This window comes from Nycticebus coucang, chromosome 6, assembly GCF_027406575.1.
Source record: "Nycticebus coucang isolate mNycCou1 chromosome 6, mNycCou1.pri, whole genome shotgun sequence".
In the NCBI taxonomy this organism is placed as follows: domain Eukaryota; kingdom Metazoa; phylum Chordata; class Mammalia; order Primates; family Lorisidae; genus Nycticebus; species Nycticebus coucang.
Window position 1 is genome coordinate 129,726,801 of NC_069785.1, and position 23,837 is coordinate 129,750,637.

At 40.9% G+C, this 23,837-nt stretch overlaps 2 protein-coding genes across 2 annotated transcripts; one reads left to right on the plus strand and one right to left on the minus strand.

Moving 5' to 3' along the window:
• Positions 1 to 6,572: 6,572 nt before the first annotated feature.
• LOC128587195 (olfactory receptor 145-like) lies at positions 6,573 to 7,505 on the plus strand. The gene has a single exon (XM_053593114.1). It carries the CDS (start codon positions 6,573 to 6,575, stop codon positions 7,503 to 7,505), a length of 933 nt encoding a protein of 310 aa, XP_053449089.1.
• A 3,859-nt stretch (positions 7,506 to 11,364) lies between these two features.
• On the minus strand, positions 11,365 to 12,312 carry LOC128587202 (olfactory receptor 8B3-like). The gene has a single exon (XM_053593119.1). The coding sequence runs from the start codon at positions 12,298 to 12,300 to the stop codon at positions 11,365 to 11,367; it is 936 nt and encodes a 311-aa protein (XP_053449094.1). The 5' UTR covers positions 12,301 to 12,312.
• Between the last annotated feature and the right edge of the window lie 11,525 nt (positions 12,313 to 23,837).

Consider the following 23,837-nt stretch of genomic DNA (forward strand, 5'->3'; position numbering starts at 1 on the left):
TAAATGAAACTCAGTTTAGCTGGATACAGGATCCGGGGTTGAAAGTTATTTTGCTTTAGGAGGTTAAAAGTCGATGACCACCCTCTTCTGGCTTGAAAAGTTTCAGGACAGAGATCTGCAGTCATTCTAATATTCTTCCCTTTGTAGGTAATGGATTTCTTACATCTGGCTGCTTTCAGAATTTTCTCCTTCGTATTAACTTTAGTGAAATTAATTATGATATGCCTAGGGGATGTCTTATTGGGATTGAGTCATGCTGGGGTTCTGAAACTGTCTGCTATCTGAATTTCAGAATTTCTTGGCATGTCTGGAAAATTCTCTTTCATAATTTCATGGAGAAGGGCCTCTATTCCTTTTGAGGCTACTTCATCACTTTCAGGGATTCCAATGAGGCAGATATTAGCCTTCTTCGAATTATCCCAGAGCTCTCTGAGAGAATGATCCGTTTTTGCTCTCCATTTCTCTTCCTCTTTGACAGTTTGGGAGTGTTCAGGGCTTTGTCTTCAATGTCAGAAATCCTTTTTCTGTTTGCTCCACTCTGTTACTGAGGGATTCTACTGTATTTTTCAGATCTTTGAGGGCTGCAAATTCTTGCTTCAGTGCATCAAAATCTTTGGTGGTTTTGTCTTTATATTCGTTAAATTCTTGAGACAACTTTTGAATTTCTCCTCGAATTTGTAATTCTGACGTTTGAATTGCTCCTTGAATTTCTAATTCCAAATTTTCCTCCATTCTATTAATCTTGTTTGCAATCCAAATTCTGAATTTGATTTCTGACATCTCGGCCAGCTGTTTATGAATGGGATCTTCAGTTACATCTGTCATATCTTTCCTTGGGGATGTTGGCCTATTCTGGTTATTCATGTTACCAGAGTTTTTCCACTGATTCTGCCCCATGATTGTTTTACACCATTTGATTTTTCCCCTGGAGCTTTGTCCAGGACCTGTACAGTCCTATGGCCTGAGAAACTGGGGCCCTGTTTGGTGAGGTGGGGCTAAGTGGTTCTGTCTTGTTTTCAGCTGGTCTCTGTTTGACCCTAGCGAACTAGCTACTCTGGGTTGAAGTCTCAGCTGTGGAGAAATACCAGCAATTAAGTCACCCCACCCCTGATAGGCAACAATTGGAAAAGGAAAATCAAACCTTCCTACAACGACACACCCTGGGCACCACTTGAATAGTCCTCGGGCGATTGGCTCAGTTCAAAAGGTCCAAATCAATTGTCTCAGTCAGCACCTGTCTCAGGTGGGAGAGTTTAAAAGGTCTCTGACAACTGGATCGCAAGGGTCTGGTGACAACTCAGATATGACTTCCTCTGGTGCTCCATGAATTCAGGAGGACCCACCCAGGAAATAGATTAGTCTGGGAAGGTTGATGCTTCCTTCCCCACCTTGCACCTCTGTCACACCCAGTCACTGATAGCCCTGCAGGGCTGGGACCCAGTTGCCTCTAGTGAACAGATACTCCAGGGGTTTGCACCTGCCTAAATCACAAGGAAATCTATATCTGCTCAGCTAGGCTGCTGCGCTCTGCCTCTATCCAGCAGGGGGAGGTGAGGCCTGACAACCTGGGGTGCTTGATGGAGGCTGGGGGGTGTTCAATCAGTTCCAGCCCCGCCCCTGATTGATGTTACTGACAGAACAGAACAGAACAACTTTATGGGAATTTGTTTCTGTCCCTGCTAAATTCTGCTGCAGAAGAGAAGCTGTTTTGAGTTCCCAGAGCCTATGCCTCAGGCCCTGTCTTTGCTCCTGCAGGTTTGTATTCGGTTACCTGGCTGTTCTAGCCTCCTGTCTTCCTTTGTCTATAGGCTGATGATCCTTTGAGGGCCGGGTGCATCTTAGACTCAGTAAAGCAGTCCTCTGGGTCATTCCTGCCCTGGGAATTCTCCACCTCTGTGCATGTATTTTCTAGTCCCCGAGCTCCACTCAGGCTGGTACTGCCTCAGGCAAACCCTTTATTCACGGGGCCTGCATTTCCATCCCAGATCTGTTCCGAGGTGTTTGCCACCTGAGAAGATTCCCGGCCTCCTCTGGTTACCCAGGGAAACAGGGGGTGTAGCTTCACTATATCTGGGAGTGAGCCCTATTGTTGCCAAAAATGGCTGGTACTCTGCGCCTTGGGGCACCGCCACTCCAGTGTGGTTCCCTCTCATCCGACCATCCTTTCCTCACTCCTGTGCCACAGAATCAGCACCAACCAGCTGCAGTCTAGGCCCTGTCCACACCCCTCAAGCAATCACCCAAGAATCTGGACTCCTGGGAGACAGGCCTCCAGACCTCAGAGTGAGAGTAGAGGGGAGTGTTGGGAGCTCAGAATTGCAGGTAGAGAATATATGCAGTTTTATACAGGTTTGTGCCTTGCAGGAGAATGCCCTGGCACCCTAGTAGGGGAGGTAGGTCCAGTTTTTAGAGGGTCTCTCCTGGGGAGTATAGTGGGAGGACCTTCGAACTCTGCTCATTTGTTTGTGGGGCACTCTGAGCCGTTCTCATGGGGGAGTGGACTCCCATCTTCTTGCTGTTGGATTTTGTACCCTTTGTTTGTATCCTTGGGGTCACAGCTCGCCTCAGCAGGGTTGATGTGTGTTCTTCAACCTTCTCTCGGTGCAGCTCTAATACACCAAGTTACTTGCTAAATTTCTGTCCTTTAACTCTCCTTCTGGACGGGAGCCTCTGTGGAAAGCTGGCTTCAGTCAGCCATCTTGTCTCCACCCCCCTTAAATTGTTTTTCAAAGATATCCCAAGAGAGACAACAACTGAAGTGAGTTATTGCAATCTTTGTGCTATGGTCTGGATATGCTTTTTTACTTTTCTCTTTTTCTTTCTTTCTTGTTATTTTTATTATAATAATAATTATTATCATTATTATTATTTTGCAGTTTTTGGCTGGGGCTGGGTTTGAACCCACCACCTCTGGTATTATGGGGCCAGCGCCGGACTCCTTTGAGTCACAGGTGCCACCCTGTGCTATGGTCTGAATGTCTATGATTCCCCCATATTCACATACTGAATACCTCACTTTCAAAGTAATGGTATTGGGAGGTGGGGCCTTTAGTCAGTGGTTAGGTCGTGGGGGGAAGAGCCCTCTTGAGTACTATTAGTACTCTTACAAAAGAGGCCCAGAGACAGCCTTTCCCCCTCTGTCATGTGAGGTTAGAGCAAGAAGACAGTTGTCCTTGCTGTTGGAAACAGGTCCTCACCAGACACTGAACCTGCTGTTACCTTATCTTAGCCTTTAGCTTCCAAAACTGTGAGAAATAAGTTTATGTTTTTTAATAAGCCACCAAATCTATGGTATTTTGTTATAATGCCCTGAATAGACTAGGAAACTTTGAAAAATTCTGGTTAAAAAATTAAGGAAGCCAGGAGACAGTCCCTGTGGAAAGTTTTTGTTTAGGATGAAAGAAGAAAGAGAGACAGAATCGATTCAATGATTTCCCACCAGATTCAGGTGTGATGAATAGAGGGGAGATGGGAGTTTATTTCTTTTCTGTCTTAGGGGAGGTACAAACCCTAGAGAGAAGAAAAACTCAAGTGAAACAATTGGGTTTCTGAGGGATGATAGAGAAATCCTCATCTAGGGTGTAAACACAGAGCTCTTACTTCCCTTTCAAACCTAGATGCCATTACCTGGGGAAGTGACTGAGTTAGCTGCTACCATTTATAACCAAGTGCATTACATCATTCAATTCATATTAGATTTTTTTGTGTCTTATTAAGTGGAAAAGTGATGATGATAATAAGGACTTGACTTTTCTCTGATGCTTGAGAGGAATCCAATTTAAAATAAGAAGGAATTACCTATATAGCTCATAAACATTCCAGGGCACAATAGAATATAATTCTAGGTTGTATCTTCTTAGACTTAAAGAAATTTAAGACTTAGAGGCTGAAATTGCCCTTCCAGAACCTCAGTGGTTAATAACAACAATAAAGAAGCAAGAAGGTATCCTGGCTCAAGAAGAGTGAGTTTCTGAATTTTATGTATATTAATGTTCTGTTTGTTTTGAGATGGAAGTCCAGAGATCTAAGATATGGCTCTTTTCTACTTTTGTGCTGTCCTGAGGCTCAAAGGTGAACCTCGTTTGAGAGGGGAGCAGAGAATGGCCAGTGACAATACTGGATGTGGGATTTGCAGTATCTAATCGGTCATTTCCCTTGTCATGGCACAACTCTGCTGCTGTAGGTTTGGGGCTTTTATTTTATGACATGGAACAGTAACTTAACCTCTCCTAGAGGTTACTTCTTTCTTCTAGTCCCTTATCTTTGGATTAAAAACCGTGTTCTTGGCTTTTTCCCATCAGAGTCTAATCTGCATTAGAGATCTGGGGAGTCCGGATTCCTTGTTCCCCTAACGGAGCTGACCTGGTTGGATTATTGGTCTGAGCTAGAAAGTTCAATGAGCTTGGCAGTGATTGAAACTGAAAATGACACTGGAGCTGCACAGACAGTGTGGAGAGAGAGCAAAAGTATTGTACACAAGTTTCTAGGTAACAGAGACAGATTTTAGTTAGGAAGAAAAAAGAGAAAGTTTAGAGCACTTCCAAAGAGACTTGGAAATGTGTTCCTCTCATGGAGAAAAGGTGGGTGAGATAGAGAAGCAAAGGTCTAGAGGGGCATAAATACTTTCCCCATTTGAAGTTGGTTGCAAGTCTTTTATTGGCCTCTCTGTGCTCCAGGCAGTGTTGTCCTTTTGTACTGGACACTGATGTTCTCTTTCTATAGGTTACTTCATGTGGACATTCTTGTGGGCCCTCCAGACTCTTTCTTACCGTCCCTTCTTTTTTTTTTTTTTGAGACAGACTCTCACTCTGTTGCCCTCAGTAGAGTGCAGTGCCATGGAGTTACAGCTCACTGCAACCTCCAACTCATGGGCTTAGGCGATTCTCTTGCCTCAGCCTCCCAAGTAGCTGGGACTACAAGCGCCTGCCGCAATGTCTGACTATTTTTAGAGATGCAGTCTCGTTTTTGCTCAGGCTGGTCTCGAACCTGAGAGCTCAGGCAATCCACCCATCTTAGTCTCCCAGAGTGCTAGGATTACAGGCATGAGCCACCACGTCCAGCCTTACTGACCCTTCTTAAGACATCAGTATCAGGGTGCTAAGGCTTCTGCCTCTAATTTTACCAGAGAGAAGACAGCTTATGTGAATGAAGAAATAAAGGAAGGCTGATTCTCTGCTCTTCCACCCTTCTTCCTTCCTACCCTTTGGTTTTTCTAGCAGTCCCATTTGCACAAGCTGCCACTCTCCTTCAATCCTGATCAAAATTAGAAATATTTTGAGATGGCTGCTCTGGGTCTCACAGATAGAAGTAACTGCAAAACTTCTGTGTGTGTGTGTAATTTATATCTTTTGAGAATCTCAATTGAAGAATTGGGGCTTGGAAGCAGTAAAAAGATTCACAAGTGAGAAAGGAAAAAGCTTGTCTAGCTGGTAAAGATGGTTTTGTCATGTAAATGAAACCTTATAGGTAGCAACCCTCTGAGCGAATAAATGGTAAATGCTCTTCTTTCTTCATGCCTTAAAAGATATCAGACTTTCCTTTCCTAGACTGGGAAAGGAAAAAATTAGTTCCCTTTCCAATCTAATTTCCCTGCCACCTGCAAATTCCCCAGCTCTTATATATTTGGGGCAGGAAAGAGGTTGGTGGATTACTTGCAATTATCCTAGGGTTTTAAAAGAGAAAAATGAAATAAAAAAAGAGAGAGAGAGAGAGAAACATAAAATATGAACTCACCTGATGATTTTATTGTCTATTTTAATCAATCTCATTATCTCCAATTAGTCAATCTACATCATGTCAGCGATATTCTAGCAAATCTTAAGAGGATAAGAGCCTCACTACCTATAAGCTGTGGGCTAATTTGATGGTGCATTTAGGTGTATTTCTGAGAGCACACGTAGTGAGAACAAGGTGGGGTCAGTCAGGCTAGAGCCAAGATGACACAGCTGATCCGGCTGGCTTATGTCCTACGTGATCTACGCCACATACCTTCTATCTTTGATGTTTTGCAAATTTGGCCTTAACCTAAAAGTGTACATCTTGAGTAGTTTAGGGCAATTGATTTAGAAGATTAACTTGAATTGGAATGCTGTTATGTGAGTCATGGGTTATGTCAATTATTGTTTATCATGGGTCATGGTGATTACTATTATTTAACTGTTAATTATTGTAGTTTAAGGTTCTTGCTTTTAACTTTTATGTGTAAAACTGTGATTTTGGAAATGGAAGAACAGAGCAGTCCTAGAGGGGCTACTCTCCTTGTTCTCCAAAATTGTTGACCTTCTGACAAAGTTTGGTGGATCTATTCCTGTCTCTACATAATGGCTGACAAAGACAGGCAGCTGGACCCTCTTCCTTCAGTAGCATTTAGCTTAATAAGTCTCTCATAAGAGGAAATCAGTGTCTGTCCATATCATGATAGTGGTAGGGGCAGATTCTGTGAGTCTATATTGGGCTAGTCTTAAACCATCCCAGTGTATACCTCACATTCTGGGTGTGCCTACTGTGGACAGAGTTGAACTCCACTCCATGTAACCCTTTTTTCCTGTGTTCACAGATCCCCCTAGAGAAGAATGGCTCCTGGAAATGGCTGTTTTGTGACTGAATTCATTCTAGTGGGATTAACAGACCAGCCAGGTCTCCAACTCCCTTTGTTCTTCCTGTTTCTAGTAATGTACGTGGTCACTGTGTTGGGAAATTTGAGTTTGGTAATTCTAATTGGACTGAATTCACACCTGCACACCCCCATGTACTTTTTCCTCTTTAACTTGTCCTTCATAGACCTCTGCTATTCTTCTGTGTTTACACCTAAAATGCTGATGAACTTTATATCAGAGAAGAATGTTATCTCCTACAGGGGGTGCATGACCCAGCTTTTCTTTTTTTGTTTTTTTGCCATTTCTGAAACTAACGTGCTGACATCAATGGCCTATGATCGCTATGTGGCCATCTGTAACCCTCTTTTGTATAACATTGCCATGTCCCCTAAAGTGTGTTGCAGCCTTATGCTCGGATCATACTTGATGGCCTTCTCGGGTGCTGTAGCCCACACTGTATGCATGCTGAGGCTGACCTTCTGTGATGTCAACACCATCAACCACTATTTGTGTGACATCCTCCCTGTGCTCCAGCTGTCCTGCACCAGCACCTACATAAATGAGGTTGTGGTTTTTATTGCAGCAGGCATCATCTTCACTGTGTCTACCGTCACCATCTTTATCTCTTATGGTTTTATTCTTTCCAGCATCCTCCGTATCAGGACTAAAGAGGGCAGGTCCAAAGCCTTCAGCACCTGCAGTTCCCACATAATTGCTGTTTCTCTGTTTTTTGGATCAGGCATATATATGTACCTCAAACCATCCTCAACTGAATCCATGGATGAAGGAAAAATCTCTTCTGTCTTTTACACCAATACAGTTCCTTTGATGAATCCCTTAATCTACAGTTTGAGGAACAAAGATGTTCAACTTGCCCTGAGAAAAACCATTAGTAGGAGAAAGGTGTGATCAGAAATAGGGTGTCTCTCTGTATGTAGTTACTGAACAGGGATATTCAGTTGTTTAATTACAGTATTAGTGACAGCCTTCTTGTCCTATTTATTATGGTGAAGAAAATTTGAGTGCTCTTCAATTTCCATTTTTTATGTACTATGTCTTCTTTCTTCCTTCACTATATAATTCCTTTCTTCTAAACTTTTCTCAGAATAGTAATAACATTAAGGAAGAAGTTTATATTTTTTATTTTTTTAACTGGTCATTTGCAACATTACTTTTTCCCCTGGAAAAAACTAAAAAGTATGCAGATGATCAAGCAATGTAAACACTTGGGGAATCATTGTGTCATTAGAGGAGTGAGAACTAATCAACAAGAAAAGAGCAAACAATCCCATTTACAAGTGGACAAAAGACATGAACAGAACCTTTTCTGAGAATAGCCCACATCACAAAATCCCACAGCTTCAGATGTGGAGAGAAGGAAACACTTTTACGTGGCTGGTGGGATTAGAAACTAATACAAGCTCTATGGAAAGAAATATGGAGAATCCTCAAAGAGCTAAATGTAAACATTCCATTTGAACCCACAATCCTATTACTAGGTATCTACTCAGAAGAAATAAAAACATTTTACCATAAAGACATTTGCACTAGAATGTTTATTGCAGCTCAATTCACAATTTCAAAGATATGGAAGCAACCCAAGTGCCCATCAACCCATCAAATGAATTAATAAACTATGGTATATGTATACCATAGTATTCAGTCATAAAAAGATGGGAATTTTACATTTTTTGTAAGCTGTTTAACTTTTGTCAAGTTTATATCTTTGTGACTCTATTTTCTTTTATGTAAAATGTTTGAATCTGAAACAAAATAATATGTGTATGTACAAAAATAACTAGATGTAGTAAATTCTCAATAAATTTTAGCTATTATTTTTAGTATGGGAGAATGGAAATCATTGTTTACACTTTTAGACAGTTCTTTGTTTTTGGCATCAATGGTGGAACTTTATTGATCTAGGGAAAAAAATATTGGCATGACAGCATGGAAGCAGACAGGGAAAATTTCTCAAATATATCTCTCTAAGAATTTGGGAGCCAAGGGATTATTTTCCCCCCCAAAATTAGGGGGTATGAGAATCTTTTTTAACCTGGATGATTGTATTGGGCTAAATCCAGGGTTTTCAGCCTACCCATCACCAAAATAGTGAACCATGTGTCCAATAGTTAGATTTTTATTTCCTCACTCTCCTTCTCTCCCCATCTTAGTTTTCAATGCCCATTTCACCACTTTATGACCATTATATATCCATTGTTTAGCTTCTACTTATAAGTGAGAGCATGGGATATTTGTTTGTCCATTTCTAAGATATTTTTGGTGGAGCCAAAGGTCTAGGGAACTGGGTCTGCTGATTAGCTGGAAAAGACTCATAGGATTGGGAGGCAGAAATCGAAATCATCTTCTTGTGCTAAGTCAGTTTCCAGGGAGGAATGCAAAATTAGTTGAGTCAATTGCATGGTATGGGCCATTGATCTGGTTGGGTCAGTTGGTCTACCAGAATGCAGGATCTGTAAAATATCTCAAAGATCAACCTAGGTTTTATACAGAGTTGATGTAATCTATGGTGCAATGAAGAAAGCAAAGAATCTTTATGACCATTGGCTACATGAGGAGTAAGAAATTATAGGGAAGCAAGCTAGGGAGAGAAGCTGGGCATATATATATGTGTGTGTGTGTGTACATATATATACACACATATATACATACATATATACACATATATATACATACATATATACACACACACATAAACACACACATATACACACATATACACACACATATATATACATACATACATATATACACACACATATATACATACATATATACACACATATATATACACACATGTATACACACATATACACACATATATACACACACATACACACATATATATACACACACATACACACACACATATATACACACACATATATACACACGTATATACACACGCATATACACACACATATACACACGTATATACACACATATATACATATATACACACATATATACACATACATATGTAAACATATATACATATACATATTATAAATAAATGTATATATTTATATATACACATATACCTTTGTAGAGTTCAGACACCTACTAGGATTCCCACCTTATAGCCCCTTATTAATTTTATAAAGGACTGTTTTTAATGTAACTGTGAATCTCTGCATGGTATATTAGTCGATTTGCTTTCGAAGAAGTATAAGACAGAAATTTATTTAAAGTAAATAAAATGTCAATATCTTGAACAATTAAAGTTGCTAAGACTTCGGAGATAGATTTTCCAAATAATTTTCTTCTACTTGCTGAAGTACAGCTTATGTTTTAAAGTAAGCAGCTTACCTTCATCTAGGATAAATATCTTCTGGAAATTGCTACCAGTGTTAATGGAACATCTATGCTGTTCTAACACTCGTGTAGTTACTTTCTGCTTTTCATTTACCTTCAATAAAGTGTCTTGCTCTCCATTCCACTGCACAGCTTCTCTAGAGAATGAGAAAATAAATATGCTTGCCAGGTATTAACATTTGAAAATCTTTTTGTTCAAAAACAACCTCTAAGACAAATATCGCTCACTTAACACATTGCCAAAGCTCAACTGAGTTAATTGTTGGTTGCTACCAAATAGACGTTAATATACTCACATATTCCATTTATGGAATACACAACTGTAGTAATTTTAAAATTATTTATGATGAGTTCTTGCTCCAAATTCACAAAAATAAAATAAATGCTATAATTTAGGCTGACTTCTTAAAAATTTAAAATAAAGAGAAATTTAAGATTAGACATTACAGGCTTTTTAAAGAAGCATTTTAATTATCTCTTTAATTTTTATATTAAATAATTTGATAAATTTGTCACACTGCATTTTTCAAAAAGAAAAAATTCAACCTTTATATTTTAGAAAATGAAAAATACTGCAGGCGTTTTCCCCTACAATAGGCAGAATATGAAATACTGAATGAATTCAAAACACAAACCGTGCCAAATACTAGGAAGACAAAGGTGAAAAAAGAAAGTGTGTGCTGTCCAGGTGCTCCTGATCTATAGGGGTAGCAGGCAAATAATTCTTATTCAAGGTAAACTATGTCAAGTGGTATATGAGAGCTAGAATAATATGGTTAAACCTATAAAGGAAAAACAAATTGATGCTACAGAGGCTGATAGAGACAAAATTGTGAAAAGTAGTACACACAGGAGCATTTATTTTCAATACGTGTACACATTGGCTGTCATTGTATATTTCTCCCTCTAACATTTTTTAAAGACTAATAGAAGTGGGTTCAGATTTTGCAACTGTTAACAAAACCAGGAAACAATGGAAGAAGCAAATCACAAAAATCTATCATCACTGTTTTTACTTTTGTGAGCACACCTGGAATTGTATTTGTGTCATATGAATTCTACACTCACACAGATACACGTAGCAAAGTGGAGTCCACAGATGCTCATAAACATATCACTTTGGTGTGTTTATGGATATTTTGTGTTATTATTCACCAATTTCAGAATCAACAACATTTATCCAAAAGGTAAATGTCATTTCCTGTAACAAGGGAGAAAATAATAATTTCTCTTTTTCCTTAGTGTTGTAATTACACAATTATACTTACAAAAGCTAAAAGGAGAAAAAGGAGGAAGAATTAAGGAAGTTCTTTTAAAAAAGAAAGAAAAGGCTCTGAATTAAGGTAAAAAAATGCATTCTATTTTATTATGAAGAAATTCTAACAAAACAGAATAATCCAGTGCTGAAAGTTGTTCATACAAGCTCTGTGGCTGCTTAGGAAAATACTTGTCGTTTCAAAGTTTTCTTTAAAGCAAGTTTGACGTCCTTATTCCTCAAGCTGTAAATCAAGGGGTTCAGCATGGGCACGACATTTGTATAAAAGACAGAGGCCACTTTTCCCTGGTCCATAGACTCTGAATCAGAGGGTTGCAGGTACATGAATGCTGCCGCCCCACAGAAAAGCGAGACAGTCACAATGTGGGAGCTGCAGGTGCTGAAGGCTTTAGCCCTGCCCTCCGTAGAGCTGATGCGGAGGATGCTGGAGATGATGAAAGCGTAGGAGATGAACGTGGTGCTTGTAGACACCAGAATGTTCATGCCAACCAGAACAAAGACCACAGTCTCATTGTTGTAGGTGCTGGTGCAGGAAAGCTGCAGCACCGGAAGTATATCACACAGATAGTGGTTGACGACATTGGCATCACAGAAGGTCAGTCTTGCCATACAGAGCGTGTGGGCTAGGGAACCCCAACATCCCATCACATATGCCCCAAACACAAACAAAGTACACATCCTGGGAGACAATATAACATTATATAGCAGTGGTTTGCAAATGGCAACATAGCGATCATATGCCATTGCCGTCAATATATAACATTCAGCAATGACAAAGAAGCAGCAGAAATAGAGCTGAGTCAGGCACCCTGTGTAGGAGATGGTATTTTTCTCCAATACAAAATTCATGAGCATTTTTGGGGTAAAGACAGAAGAGTAACATACATCTACGAATGCTAGATTAAAAAGGAAATAATACATGGGTGTGTGAAGGTGTGAGTTTAATGAAATTAATGTAATCAAGCCCCAATTGGCCACCACTGTAACTACATAGATCCCTAGAAATAGGAAGAAGAGGGGAAGTTGAAATTCTGGCCGGTCAGTCAAACCCTCGAGGATAAACTCTGTCACCAAGGAGGAATTTCCATGTGTCATTCTTCTGGAGGAGTTGATCAACAGAGATGAAGGAAAAGCCAATTAGAGGAAAATGAGCTCTTTTGAGTCATTTTTCACCCACAAAGTGGCATTTTCTAGACTCCTGAGATGCCCTTTTACACCCTAGGATGTGAAGCAAATTCTCTGACTTACAGAGAATTTGGATATTTATATTCTCTGACTTACAGAGAATTTGTATTTTACACCCTAGGATGTGAAGCAAATTCTCTGACTTACTTGCTCATCTTGTATAACTGTAACTTTATATACAGAAACTCTGCTGTATCAGAGGGTTATTCTAGGTTGGCTTAAGAGAGAAGGACGGTGGAGTTGGAGCCTACGTGGACCTACAGGTCGTGTTAAGTTATCAAGGTGGGAAAACATGAAGTACATGATAATTTGGCAGAAAACTTTCAATAGAGTTGTTATTTTGGCATACAAATCTGTTTCATAATAGTAAAGTACTAAATTTTCAATTTCTTAACCATTTTCTGTCTGGCATGTCACTGAACCTCATCCAAGCCCTAGCTTCCACTAGGATGGATGGGTGGACATCAGGGATGGGGTGGGTCAGAGTTTCAGGATGAGTAAGGGTCAGCATTGAGTGATGTACATGAGTGAAGCGAGAAAAGAAGTAAGATTTAAGGATGGAGTGTGAGTGTGATGGATGTGGTTATTGATGGAATGAGGTCCAAAGACAGAGAAAAGGTCATCAATGCAGGAAGATTAATAGAAATTATCTGTAAAGATTAATAGATATAATAGTCAAGCTCAGATATCATTGAAGGCTAGGGGATGGAATAATGTTCAGAGGTGCAACGAAGAATAATAAGAGATTGAAAACGGGTAAGAGTGCAACACAAAAAGTCAAGAAGATGGACAGGGCAAAGAAAGGTTCAAATCTGGAATAGGATATTAGAGGTGGAATAAGAATCTGAGGTAGAGTAGGGGGTGAGGAAAAACTAAGAAATCAAGCAAAGTATAGGGGGTGAAGTCAGAAATGAGGGATAGGAAGCAACGTATGGAAAGGAGAGTTAGGTAGAGTTGATGGATAGATGAGGTTTTGGGGAGTGGCTGAGACCTCTGAATGGTATGAAAGATAGACCAGGACTCACTGATGGAAATAGAGTCAATGATGAGGTGGCATTCATGTAATTAGTTAGTGCCTTGTCTCCTGCTAGACTGTAACTTCATTCATGAAGACCAGGACCCTGTCTGGCTTGTTCACTGTGTGTTTATTCTACGTAGTGGGGTCCTGGCCTACACAGCAGGCACTCAATGTGTACATACGACATATGTGATGGTAGTTGTGGAATAAAAGCCAACTCGAAATGACCCTTCTTTGGATACCGGTCATGCGTGATTCTTGTTTCTGCTCTTAGTGTCTTTTTCTGTGCTCTTTCCTTACTACTCTGGACTATGCAAAAATTCTGTCCCCATTTCAGAGATGGTTATGGAATGTGTTAGCATAGGAACTAGACTCTCCCAAGATGGAATAGCTAGATGATCATGGAGTTGAAATCTTCTCACCAAAGAAAGCCTCAAGAAACCAAAGTCTATCTGACGCCACAGTGACCCTCGTTTTATCCCTACATTGTGCTTACTCCTACTTCTAGATCCTGCTGTGAAAAAGATCCTCACACTTAGAGCTGTCTTCAGTAAAAGGACAGATGGTTCAGACAGAGCCATTGGCCCTACTGGCTATAAGGTTAGAGGGTGAAAGAATTCTTCAAAGAAGATTTGAATTAAAATACTCACAGGTTTTTCTTATTGAGAACCCAATGCTTGTTCTTAATTTCTCTCTTCTACAAGTGTTCTGGATGAAAATGGTTCCAAAAATGTAGGTGGGAAGAGCCCTGTCACAGACTGCTCAGCTGCCTAAAGTGCTGAGGTGTCAGAACACAGACCTTCATCTCTGAAATGCCCTGAGCTAAAAGTCAAGCCTCTATTTCATGGGCCTCCTGTTACAGCATTCCCTCCAGCTGCAGCACAGTAAAATATTCGCTTTGGTAGCAGATGCACAACTTACTGATACAGTACAATGGATTTTATTTCATGTTTGGGGATTACTACCCACAGACCAGCCTTTCTCAGCAAACCTTGACACACCTGTATTTATATCACAGCTAAGATGCTCACGATGTCTCCTTAGAGACTCTATCATCTGCTCAAATTTTCTCTCTACTCTGGAGACTTCCCGCTCCCCAATTCAATGGAGGGTGTAAACTTCAGTATCCCGACTCCCTAGATATTTCTAGCCCTTGATCTGGATATTTAATAATATTGCATTGCTTCGATAATAGTCATTTACTCATCAATTATCTCTAGTGTTTTACAACAAGGTGTAAATTATGAGGCCAGGAGTATTGGAGCTACAACTCCTGAAGACGGGAGGGAGGGGAGTGAAGATACGAAGATCAGGGTTAGGTTGGTCAACGGTTGTTCGCTTACAGCATCCATAGGCAGAACCTCTGCTGATCTTACTAAAATGCAGGTTTCTGTCTCCAATGCTTTTAAAATTTGTAGCCTCAATATTCCAAATGCTGTCTCATTTGTGACTCTTGCTAAGTACCACCCCCCAAAAAAATATATTTCGGTAAAACTTTTTTCTCTGAGAGTAATTCCGAAGAGCATCCTAAAATTCATTTAAAGTTTCTGAGTGCTCTTTAAAAAAAATTATATATTTTTTGAGTAGATAAATTGTCCTCATTTATCATGACAACATGTCTTAAAGTATACATACATTGTAGAAAGACTAAATCTTGCTAGCTAACGTATACATTATTTCACACAGTCATCATTTTGTGGTGAGAAACTTTACCTCCACTTTCTTATCACTTTCCAAGAATATGATTTATTGTTAACAATAGTCACCATGTTGTACAATAGACCTCTGGAACTTACTGGTCCCATCTAACTGAAAGTTTGTATTTGTTGATCAACCTCTTCCAAGCACCCCTCCAACCACTCCAGCCCGTGGCAACCACTATTCTGCCCTCTATTTCTAAGAAGGTCAACATTTTAGACTACAGGTATGAGTAGAGATTATGCAGTATTTATCTTTCTGTATCTAGCTTATTCTACCTAACATGACATCCTCCAAGTTCATACATGTTGTTGCAACTGACAAGATTCCCTTCTTTCTTATGGATGAATTATATTCCATTGTGTAAACGTATCACATTTTTTTATCCATTCATTCATGTTTGGACACGTAGGTTGATTCCGTGTCTTAGCTATTGGGAATAATGTCGCAGTAAACAGAAGAGTACAGGTATCTCTTCAACAAACTGATTTCATTTCCTTTGGATATAAGCCCAGTACTGGGATTGCTGGAGTACGTGGTATTTCTTTTTTTTTTTTTTTTAATTTTTTTATTAAATCATAAGTGTATACAATGATATGATTATGGGGCATCATACACTCACTTCATAAACCATTTGACACATTTTTATCCCAGTGGTTAACATAGCCTTTCCGGCGTTATCTCAGTTACTGTGCCAAAACATTTATATTCTACATTTACCAAGTTTCGCAAATACCCCTGTAATATGCACCACAGGTGTGATCCCACCGATTCCCCTCCCTCTACCCACCCCCCCCTTTCCCACTTCCCCCTATTGTTAAGTTGTAGCTGGGTTATAGCTTTCATGTGAGAGTCCCAAATTAGTTTCATAGTAGGGCTGTGTACATTGGATATTTTTTCTTCCATTCTTGGGATACTTTACTAAGAAGAATATGTTCCAGCTCCATCCATGTAAACATGAAAGAGGTAAAGTCTCCATCTTTCTTTAAGGCTGCATAGTATTCCATGGTATACATATACCACAATTTATTAATCCATTCGTGGATCGATGGGCACTTCGGCTTTTTCCATGACTTAGCAATTATGAATTGGGCTGCAATAAACATTCTGGTACAAATATCTTTGTTATGTTGTGATTTTTGGTCTTCTGGGTATATGCCCAGCAGAGGAATTACAGGATTGAATGGCAGATCTATTTTTAGATCTCTGAGTGTTCTCCATATATCCCTCCAAAAGGAATGTATTAATTTGCATTCCCACCAGCAGTGCAGAAGTGTTCCCTTTTCTCCGCATCCACGCCAACATCTCTGGTCTTGAGATTTAGTGATATAGGCTAGTCTCATTGGAGTTAGATGATATCTCAAAGTAGTTTTGATTTGCATTTCTCTGATGATTAAAGATGATGAGCATTTTTTCATATGTCTGAAGGCCGTGCGCCTGTCTTCTTCAGAGAAGTTTCTCTTCAAATCCCTTGCCCAGCCTGCGATGGGATCCCTTGTTTTTTTCTTGCTGATGCGTTTGAGTTCTCTGTGGATTCTGGTTATTAAACCTTTGTCAGAGTTATACCCTGCAAATATCTTCTCCCATTCTGAGGGCTGTCTGCTTGCTCTGCTTACTGTGTTCTTAGCTGTGCAGAAGCTTTTTAGTTTGATCAAGTCCCAGTAGTGTATTTTTGAAGCTGCTTCAATTGCCCGGGGGGTTCTCCTCATGAAATACTCACCCAGACCAATTTCTTCAAGGGTTTTCCCTGCATTCTCCTCTAGTATTTTTATAGTTTCATGTCTTAAGTTTAAATCTTTAATCCAATGAGAGTCTATCTTAGTTAATGGTGAAAGGTGTGGGTCCAATTTCAGTCTTCTGCAGGTTGCCAGCCAGTTCACCCAGCACCATTTGTTAAATAGGGAATCTTTTCCCCACTGAATGTTTTTAATTGGCTTGTCAAAAATCAAATAGCGGTAAGTAGCTGGATTCATCTCTTGGTTCTCTATTCTATTCCAGATATCTACTTCTCTGTTTTTGTGCCAATACCATGCTGTTTTGATCACTATCGATTTGTAGTAAAGTCTGAGGTCTGGTAGTGTGATTCCTCCTGTTTTGTTTTTATTTCTGAGTAATGTCTTGGCTATTCGAGGTTTTTTCTGATTCCATATAAAACGAAGTAATGTTTTTTCAAGATCTTTAAAATATGACAGTGGAGCTTTAATAGGGAGTGCGTTGAAAGTATATATTGCTTTGGGTAGTATGGACATTTTGATAATGTTGATTCTTCCTAGCCATGAGCATGGTATGTTTTTCCATTTGTTAACATTTTCAGCTATTTCTTTTCTTAGAGTTTCATAGTTCTCTTTATAGAGATCTTTCACGTCTTTTGTTAGGTAAATTCCCAAATATTTCATCTTCTTTGGCACTACTGTGAATGGGATAGAGTCCTTAACTGCTTTTTCAATTTGACTGTTGTTGGTGTATATAAAGGCTACCGATTTATGAATGTTGATTTTGTAACCTGAGACGCTGCTGTATTCCTTGATCACTTCTAGGAGTTTTGTAGTAGAGTCCCTAGTGTTTTCCAGATACACAATCATATCATCTGCGAAGAGCGAGAGTTTGATCTCTTCTGACCCTATATGGATACCCTTGATCGCCTTTTCTTCCCTAATTGCGGTGGCTAAAACTTCCATTACAATGTTGAAAAGCAATGGAGACAATGGGCAGCCTTGTCTGGTTCCTGATCTGAGTGGAAATGATTCCAATTTAACTCCATTCAATATGATATTGGCTGTGGGTTTGCTGTAGATAGCCTCTATCAGTTTAAGAAAAGTCCCTTCTAGACCAATTTTTTTGAGTGTTCTGATCATGAAGGGATGCTGGATATTATCAAAAGCTTTTTCTGCATCAATTGAGAGAATCATATGGTCTTTGTTTTTTAATTTGTTTATGTGCTGAATTACATTTATAGATTTACGTATATTGAACCAGCCTTGAGACCCTGGGATAAAACCAACTTGGTCATGATGTATAATTTGTTTGATGTGTTGCTGGATTCTGTTTGTTAGGATCTTGTTGAATATTTTTGCATCTATATTCATTAGTGATATTGGTCTATAATTTTCTTTTCTTGTTGGGTCTTTTCCTGGTTTGGGGATCAGGGTGATATTTGCTTCATAGAATGTGTTGGGTAGTCTTCCTTCTTTTTCTACATTTTGGAACAGGTTGAGTAATATAGGTACTAATTCCTCCTTAAAGGTTTGGTAGAATTCTGACGTGAAACCATCTGGTCCCGGGCTTTTCTTTTTAGGGAGGTTTTGTATAGTTGATGCTATTTCTGAACTTGATATGGGTCTGTTCAACATTTCCACTTGATTCTGGTTAAGTCTTGGAAGGTGGCGTGCTTCCAAGTATCGGTCTATTTCCTTCAGATTTTCATATTTCTGAGAATAAAGTTTCTTGTAATATTCATTAAGGATTTTTTGGATTTCTGATGAGTCTGTGGTTATTTTGTCTTTGTTGTTTCTGATTGATGATATTAGAGATTTTACTCTTAGGTTGGCCAGAGGTTTATCTATTTTATTGACCTTTTCAAAAAACCAGCTTTTTGATTTATTGATCTGTTGTATTATTCTTTTGTTTTCAATTTCATTTAATTCTGCTCTAATTTTGGTTATTTCTTTTCTTCTACTGGGTTTGGGGTTGGAATGTTCTTCCTTTTCCAGTTGCGTGAGATGTCCCATTAAGTTGTTAACTTCCTCTCTTTCCGTTCTCTTGAGGAAGGCTTGCAGTGCTATAAATTTCCCTCTTAGAACTGCCTTTGCAGTGTCCCAGAGGTTCTGATAGCTTGTGTCTTCATTGTCATTTTGTTCCAAAAAATTGGTGATTTCTTTCTTAATCTCATCTCTGACCCAGCTATCATTCAGCATAAGGTTATTTAACTTCCATGTTTTTGTATGGGTATGCAGATTCCTGTTGTTACTCAATTCAAGTTTTATTCCATGATGGTCCGAGAAGATGCATGGAATAATTTCTATTCCTTTAAATTGACTGAGGTTAGACTTGTGACCTAAAATGTGATCAATTTTGGAGTAAGTTCCGTGGGCCGATGAGAAGTATGTGTATTCAGTTTTGTTGGGATGAAATGTTCTGTAGATGTCTGCTAAATCTAAATACTGGATGGTTAGGTTTAAATCTAAGATTTCTTTGCTCAGCTTCTTTCTGGAGGATCGATCCAACACTGCCAAGGGAGTGTTGAAATCTCCAACGATTATGGAGCTGGAGGAAATCAAGTTACTCATGTCTGTTAGAGTTTCTCTTATAAATTGAGGTGCATTCTGGTTGGGTGCATAGATATTAATAATTGAGATCTCGTCATATTGAGTATTACCCTTAACAAATATGAAGTGACCATTCTTGTCCTTCCTTACTTTTGATGGTTTAAAGCCTACTGTATCTGCAAATAAAATTGCAACACCTGCTTTTTTCTGATTACCATTTGCCTGAAATATGGATGACCATCCTTTCACCCTGAGTCTGTATTTGTCTTTTAAGTTGAGATGTGACTCTTGTATGCAACAAATATCTGGCTTAAGTTTTTGTATCCAGTCAGCTAACCTATGCCTCTTTAGAGGACAGTTTAAGCCATTCACATTGATGGAGAGTAAGGATAAGTCTGGTGGAATTTTGGGTATCGAGTTTTTCAAAGGTCCAGTGGACATTTTTAATCCTTTCGCCAGTGTGGAAGTTGGAGTTTGATCCGAAGTTTCTGAGTGAGTTTACTTTTGTGGTATAGGATTGGGTTGGTCATTGTGGAGGATAGGTCTGAGAACATCCTGAAGAGCTGGTTTACTTATGGCAAATTTTTTCAACATATGAATGTCATTGAAGTATTTAATTTCTCCATCATAGATGAAACTCAGTTTAGCTGGATACAAGATCCTGGGTTGAAAGTTTTTTTGCTTTAGGAGATTAAAAGTTGATGACCAGCCTCTTCTTGCTTGAAAAGTTTCAGCAGAGAGATCTGCAGTTATTCTAATATTCTTACCTTTGTACGTTATAGTTTTCTTTCGCCGGGCTGCTTTGAGAATCTTCTCTTTCATGTTAACTTTAGTGAAGCTAATTATGATATGTCTGGGAGATGGCTTTTTGGGGTTGAATCGTGCTGGGGTTCTGAAGCTGTCTGCTATCTGAATTTCAGATTCTCTAGGCATGTCTGGAAAATTTTCTTTCATAATTTCATGTAGAAGGGCCTCTGTGCCCTTGGCTGCCACGTCATCAGCCTCCGAAATTCCTATAACCCTTATGTTATTTTTTTTCGAATTATCTGAGAGCTCTCTGAGTGAGTGATCCGTTTTTGCTCTCCATTTCTCTTCCTCTTTGAGAGATTGGGAGCGTTCGAAGACTTTATCTTCAATGTCAGAAATCCTTTCTTCTGCTTGCTCCATTCTGTTACTGAGGGATTCTACTGTATTTTTCATATCTTTGAGGGCTGTAAGTTCTTGTTTCAGTGTGTCTAAGTCTTTGGTGGTTTTGTCTTTAAATTCGTTAAATTCTTGAGACAGTTTTTGAATTTCTCCTCGAATTCCTAATTCCATTTTATTAATCTTGTCTGCAAACCAAATTCTGAATTCGACTTCTGACATCTCAGCCAGTTGTTTATGAATGGGATCTTCAATCACATCTGCCGTATCTTTTCTTGGGGGGGTTGATCTATTCTGGTTATTCATGTTACCAGAGTTTTTCCGCTGATTCCGCCCCATGGTTTACTCCCTTTGGTTTTTCCCCTGGGGTTTTATCGAGGGCCCGTACAGTGTTGTGGCCTGAGAAACTGGGGCCCTGTCTGGTGTGGTGGAGCAAAGTGGTTCTGTCTTGTTTTCAGCTGGTTTCTGTTCGATCCTATTGCAACTTCTACTCTGGCTTGAAGTCTCAGCTGTGTGGAAAAATCAGCAATTAAGTCACCCCGCCTGCCCACCTCTGGCCCCAGTTGGAAAAGGAGAATCAAACCTTCCTACAATCGCACACCCAGGGCACCACCTGAAAAGTCCTCAGTCTATTAGCCCAGTTCAAAAGGTCCGAATCAACTGTCTCAATCGGCACTTGTCTCGGGTGGAAGGGTTCAAGAGGTCTCTGGGAACTGGATCACAGGGGCCTGGTGACTCCTCTGAGACAGCTCACCCCAGTGCAGCGTGGAGTCAGGAGGAGCCACCCCGCAAACAGAGCAGTCTGGGAAGGTTGACGTCTCCTTCCCCACTTTGCCCCTCCGTCGGACCCAGTCACTGGTATCTCTGCAGATGGCTAACCCAGTTGCCTGCAGTGAACAGACACTCCAGGGGTTTGCACCTGCCTGAATCGCGAGGAAGTCTGCCAGGCCCCCGCAGACTGCCGCTATCTAGCAGGAGGAGATGGGGCCTGACATCTTTGAGTGTTTGATGCAGGTGATGGGAAGGAGGTGTTCACTCAGGCTTAGCCCCGTCCCTGATGGATGCTGCTAACAGAACAGAACAGAACAGACAACTTTGTGAGGTTCTGTCTCTGTTCCTGTCGTCGCCTACAGGAGACGGGCTGTTTTGAGTTCAAACGTCTTTGCTGCTGGAGAATTGCATCTGAACACCTCTCTGGGTCGGCCCGCCCTGGAGGCTTCTGGGTTTGTGAGCCGTGACACCGGTGGCCTCCTCTGGTTGCCCAGGGAGACAGGGGGTGTGGCCTCAGAATATCCAGAAGTGAGCGTTCTGCCGTTAAAGAAAAAACGGCTGTTGATCTACCTCCAGGGAACTGCTGCTCTGGTGTGGGCACTCAGGCGACCCTTTTCTCCTCTGTCCCGCGCCCCAGAGTCAGCACTGAGCGGCCGCAGTTTGTGCTGGGTCCACACCCCTTAAGAGATCCCCCAAGAATCAGAACTCTTGGGGGATGGGCCCCCAGACCGGATTGGGAGTGGGGCGGGGGGAAGCTAGAGTTTCATTCAGTTTCACGCAATACTACGGTCCGGGGAGGGCTCCTGCACTGCACCGCAGGGAAGTGCCGCCAAGGCTTGATTTTCCCTCAGCAGAGTGCCCTCTCCTCGCTCACGTATCCCAGAGTCAGCGCTGACCTGACGCAGCTCAGGCACTGTGCACTCCCCTCGAGAAATCACCCAAGGAGCCGAACTCCGGAGGGATAGGCCCTCAGACCCCGAATGAGAGTAGGGGCTCTCAGCTCTCAGCGGGGAGGCCAGAGTCTGAATTCAGTCTTGTGCCCGGGGAGGGCTCCTGCACTGCACCGCATCCCCTCAGCGGAGTGCCCTCTCCTCGCTCACGTATCCCAGAGTCAGCGCTGACCTGACGCAGCTCAGGCACTGTGCACTCCCCTCGAGAAATCACCCAAGGAGCCGAACTCCTGGGGGATAGGCCCTCAGACCCCGAGTGAGAGTAGGGGTTCTCAGCTCTCAGCGGGGAGGCCAGAGTCTGATTCAGTCTTGGGTCCCCTATGCCCGGGGAGGGTTGGTGCACTGCACCGCAGGGAAGTGCCGCGAGGCGTGACTCCCCCTCAGCCCGGTGCCCTCTCCTCACTCGGCGCGCCTCAGAGTCAATGCTGACCAGTCGCAACTCGGGGACTGTCCACTCCCCTTGAGAAATCACCCAAGGATCCGAAGTCCTGGGGACAGGCCTCCGGACCTCAGTGGGCGGGAGGGGAGCGCCGGGGATTCAGGGTTGCCGGCAAAGGATTCCCAAAGTTTTATTCAGCCCTATGTCCGGCAGGAGAACGCCACGGCACCCCAGTAGGGGAGGTAGGTCCAGTTTTTAGAAGGTCTCTCCCGTGGAGTGTAGTGGGAGGGGCTTTAATTTCTGCCCACTTGTTCAATTGTGGGGCTACAGAGCCGGTCTCATGGGGGAGGGGGACTCCCGTCCGCTTGGTGGTGGATTTTGTACCTTTTGTTTGCGTCCTTGTGATCACAACTTGCCTCAGCGGTGTTGATGTGCGTTCTTCAGCCTTCTCTCTTGGTGAGGCTCAAGTCCACCAGGATACTTACTAAATTCCTGTCCCTTAACTCTCCTTCTGGACGGGAGCCTTTGTTGAAAGCTGGCTTCAGTCCGCCATCTTGTCTCCCCTCAGTACGTGGTATTTCAATTTGTGATTTCGTAAGAAACTTCTATACTGTTTTCCATAATGGCTGTACTAATTTATACTCCTACCAACAGTGTGCAAGTGTTCCTTTTCTCCACATCCTTACCAATACTTGTTAGCATTTGTCTTTTTGATATCTTTTTGATATCAAAGTGCTTATAGTTAACAATATGGTATTGCACACTTAAAAATTTCTATATAAATTTGTGTATATAATATATAGAGATAGAGAGAGAGCATATCTCTGGAATTTGCTCATCTTTTATAACTGTAACTTTATATTCATTGAAAATCTCCTCTGTCCTCTTCTTCTACCCTCTGGAAACCACCATAATATTGTCTATTTCTATTTTTTTGATTATTTTACCTGACTCATGTAAGAATCATTTGATACTCATCTTTCTGTGACTGACTTACTTCACTCAGCATAATACCTTCCAGGTCCATCTGTTCTCAAATAATAGAATTTACTTCTATGTTAAAGGTCTAATACTATTCCATTGCATGTATGTGCTACATTTGTTTGACCCATTCTCTCATGGATGGACGTTTGTTTTGCTTACTCCTCTTGGCTATTGTAAATAGTACTTCAATGAATATAAAAGTGCAAATATCTCTTTGAGAACCTGATTTCAATTCTTTT

Coding starts and splice junctions, on each gene's coding strand:
- LOC128587195 (XM_053593114.1), top strand. CDS start 6,573: ATGGCTCCTGGAAATGGCTGTTTTGTGACTGAATTCATTCTAGTGGGA.
- LOC128587202 (XM_053593119.1), bottom strand. CDS start 12,300: ATGACACATGGAAATTCCTCCTTGGTGACAGAGTTTATCCTCGAGGGT.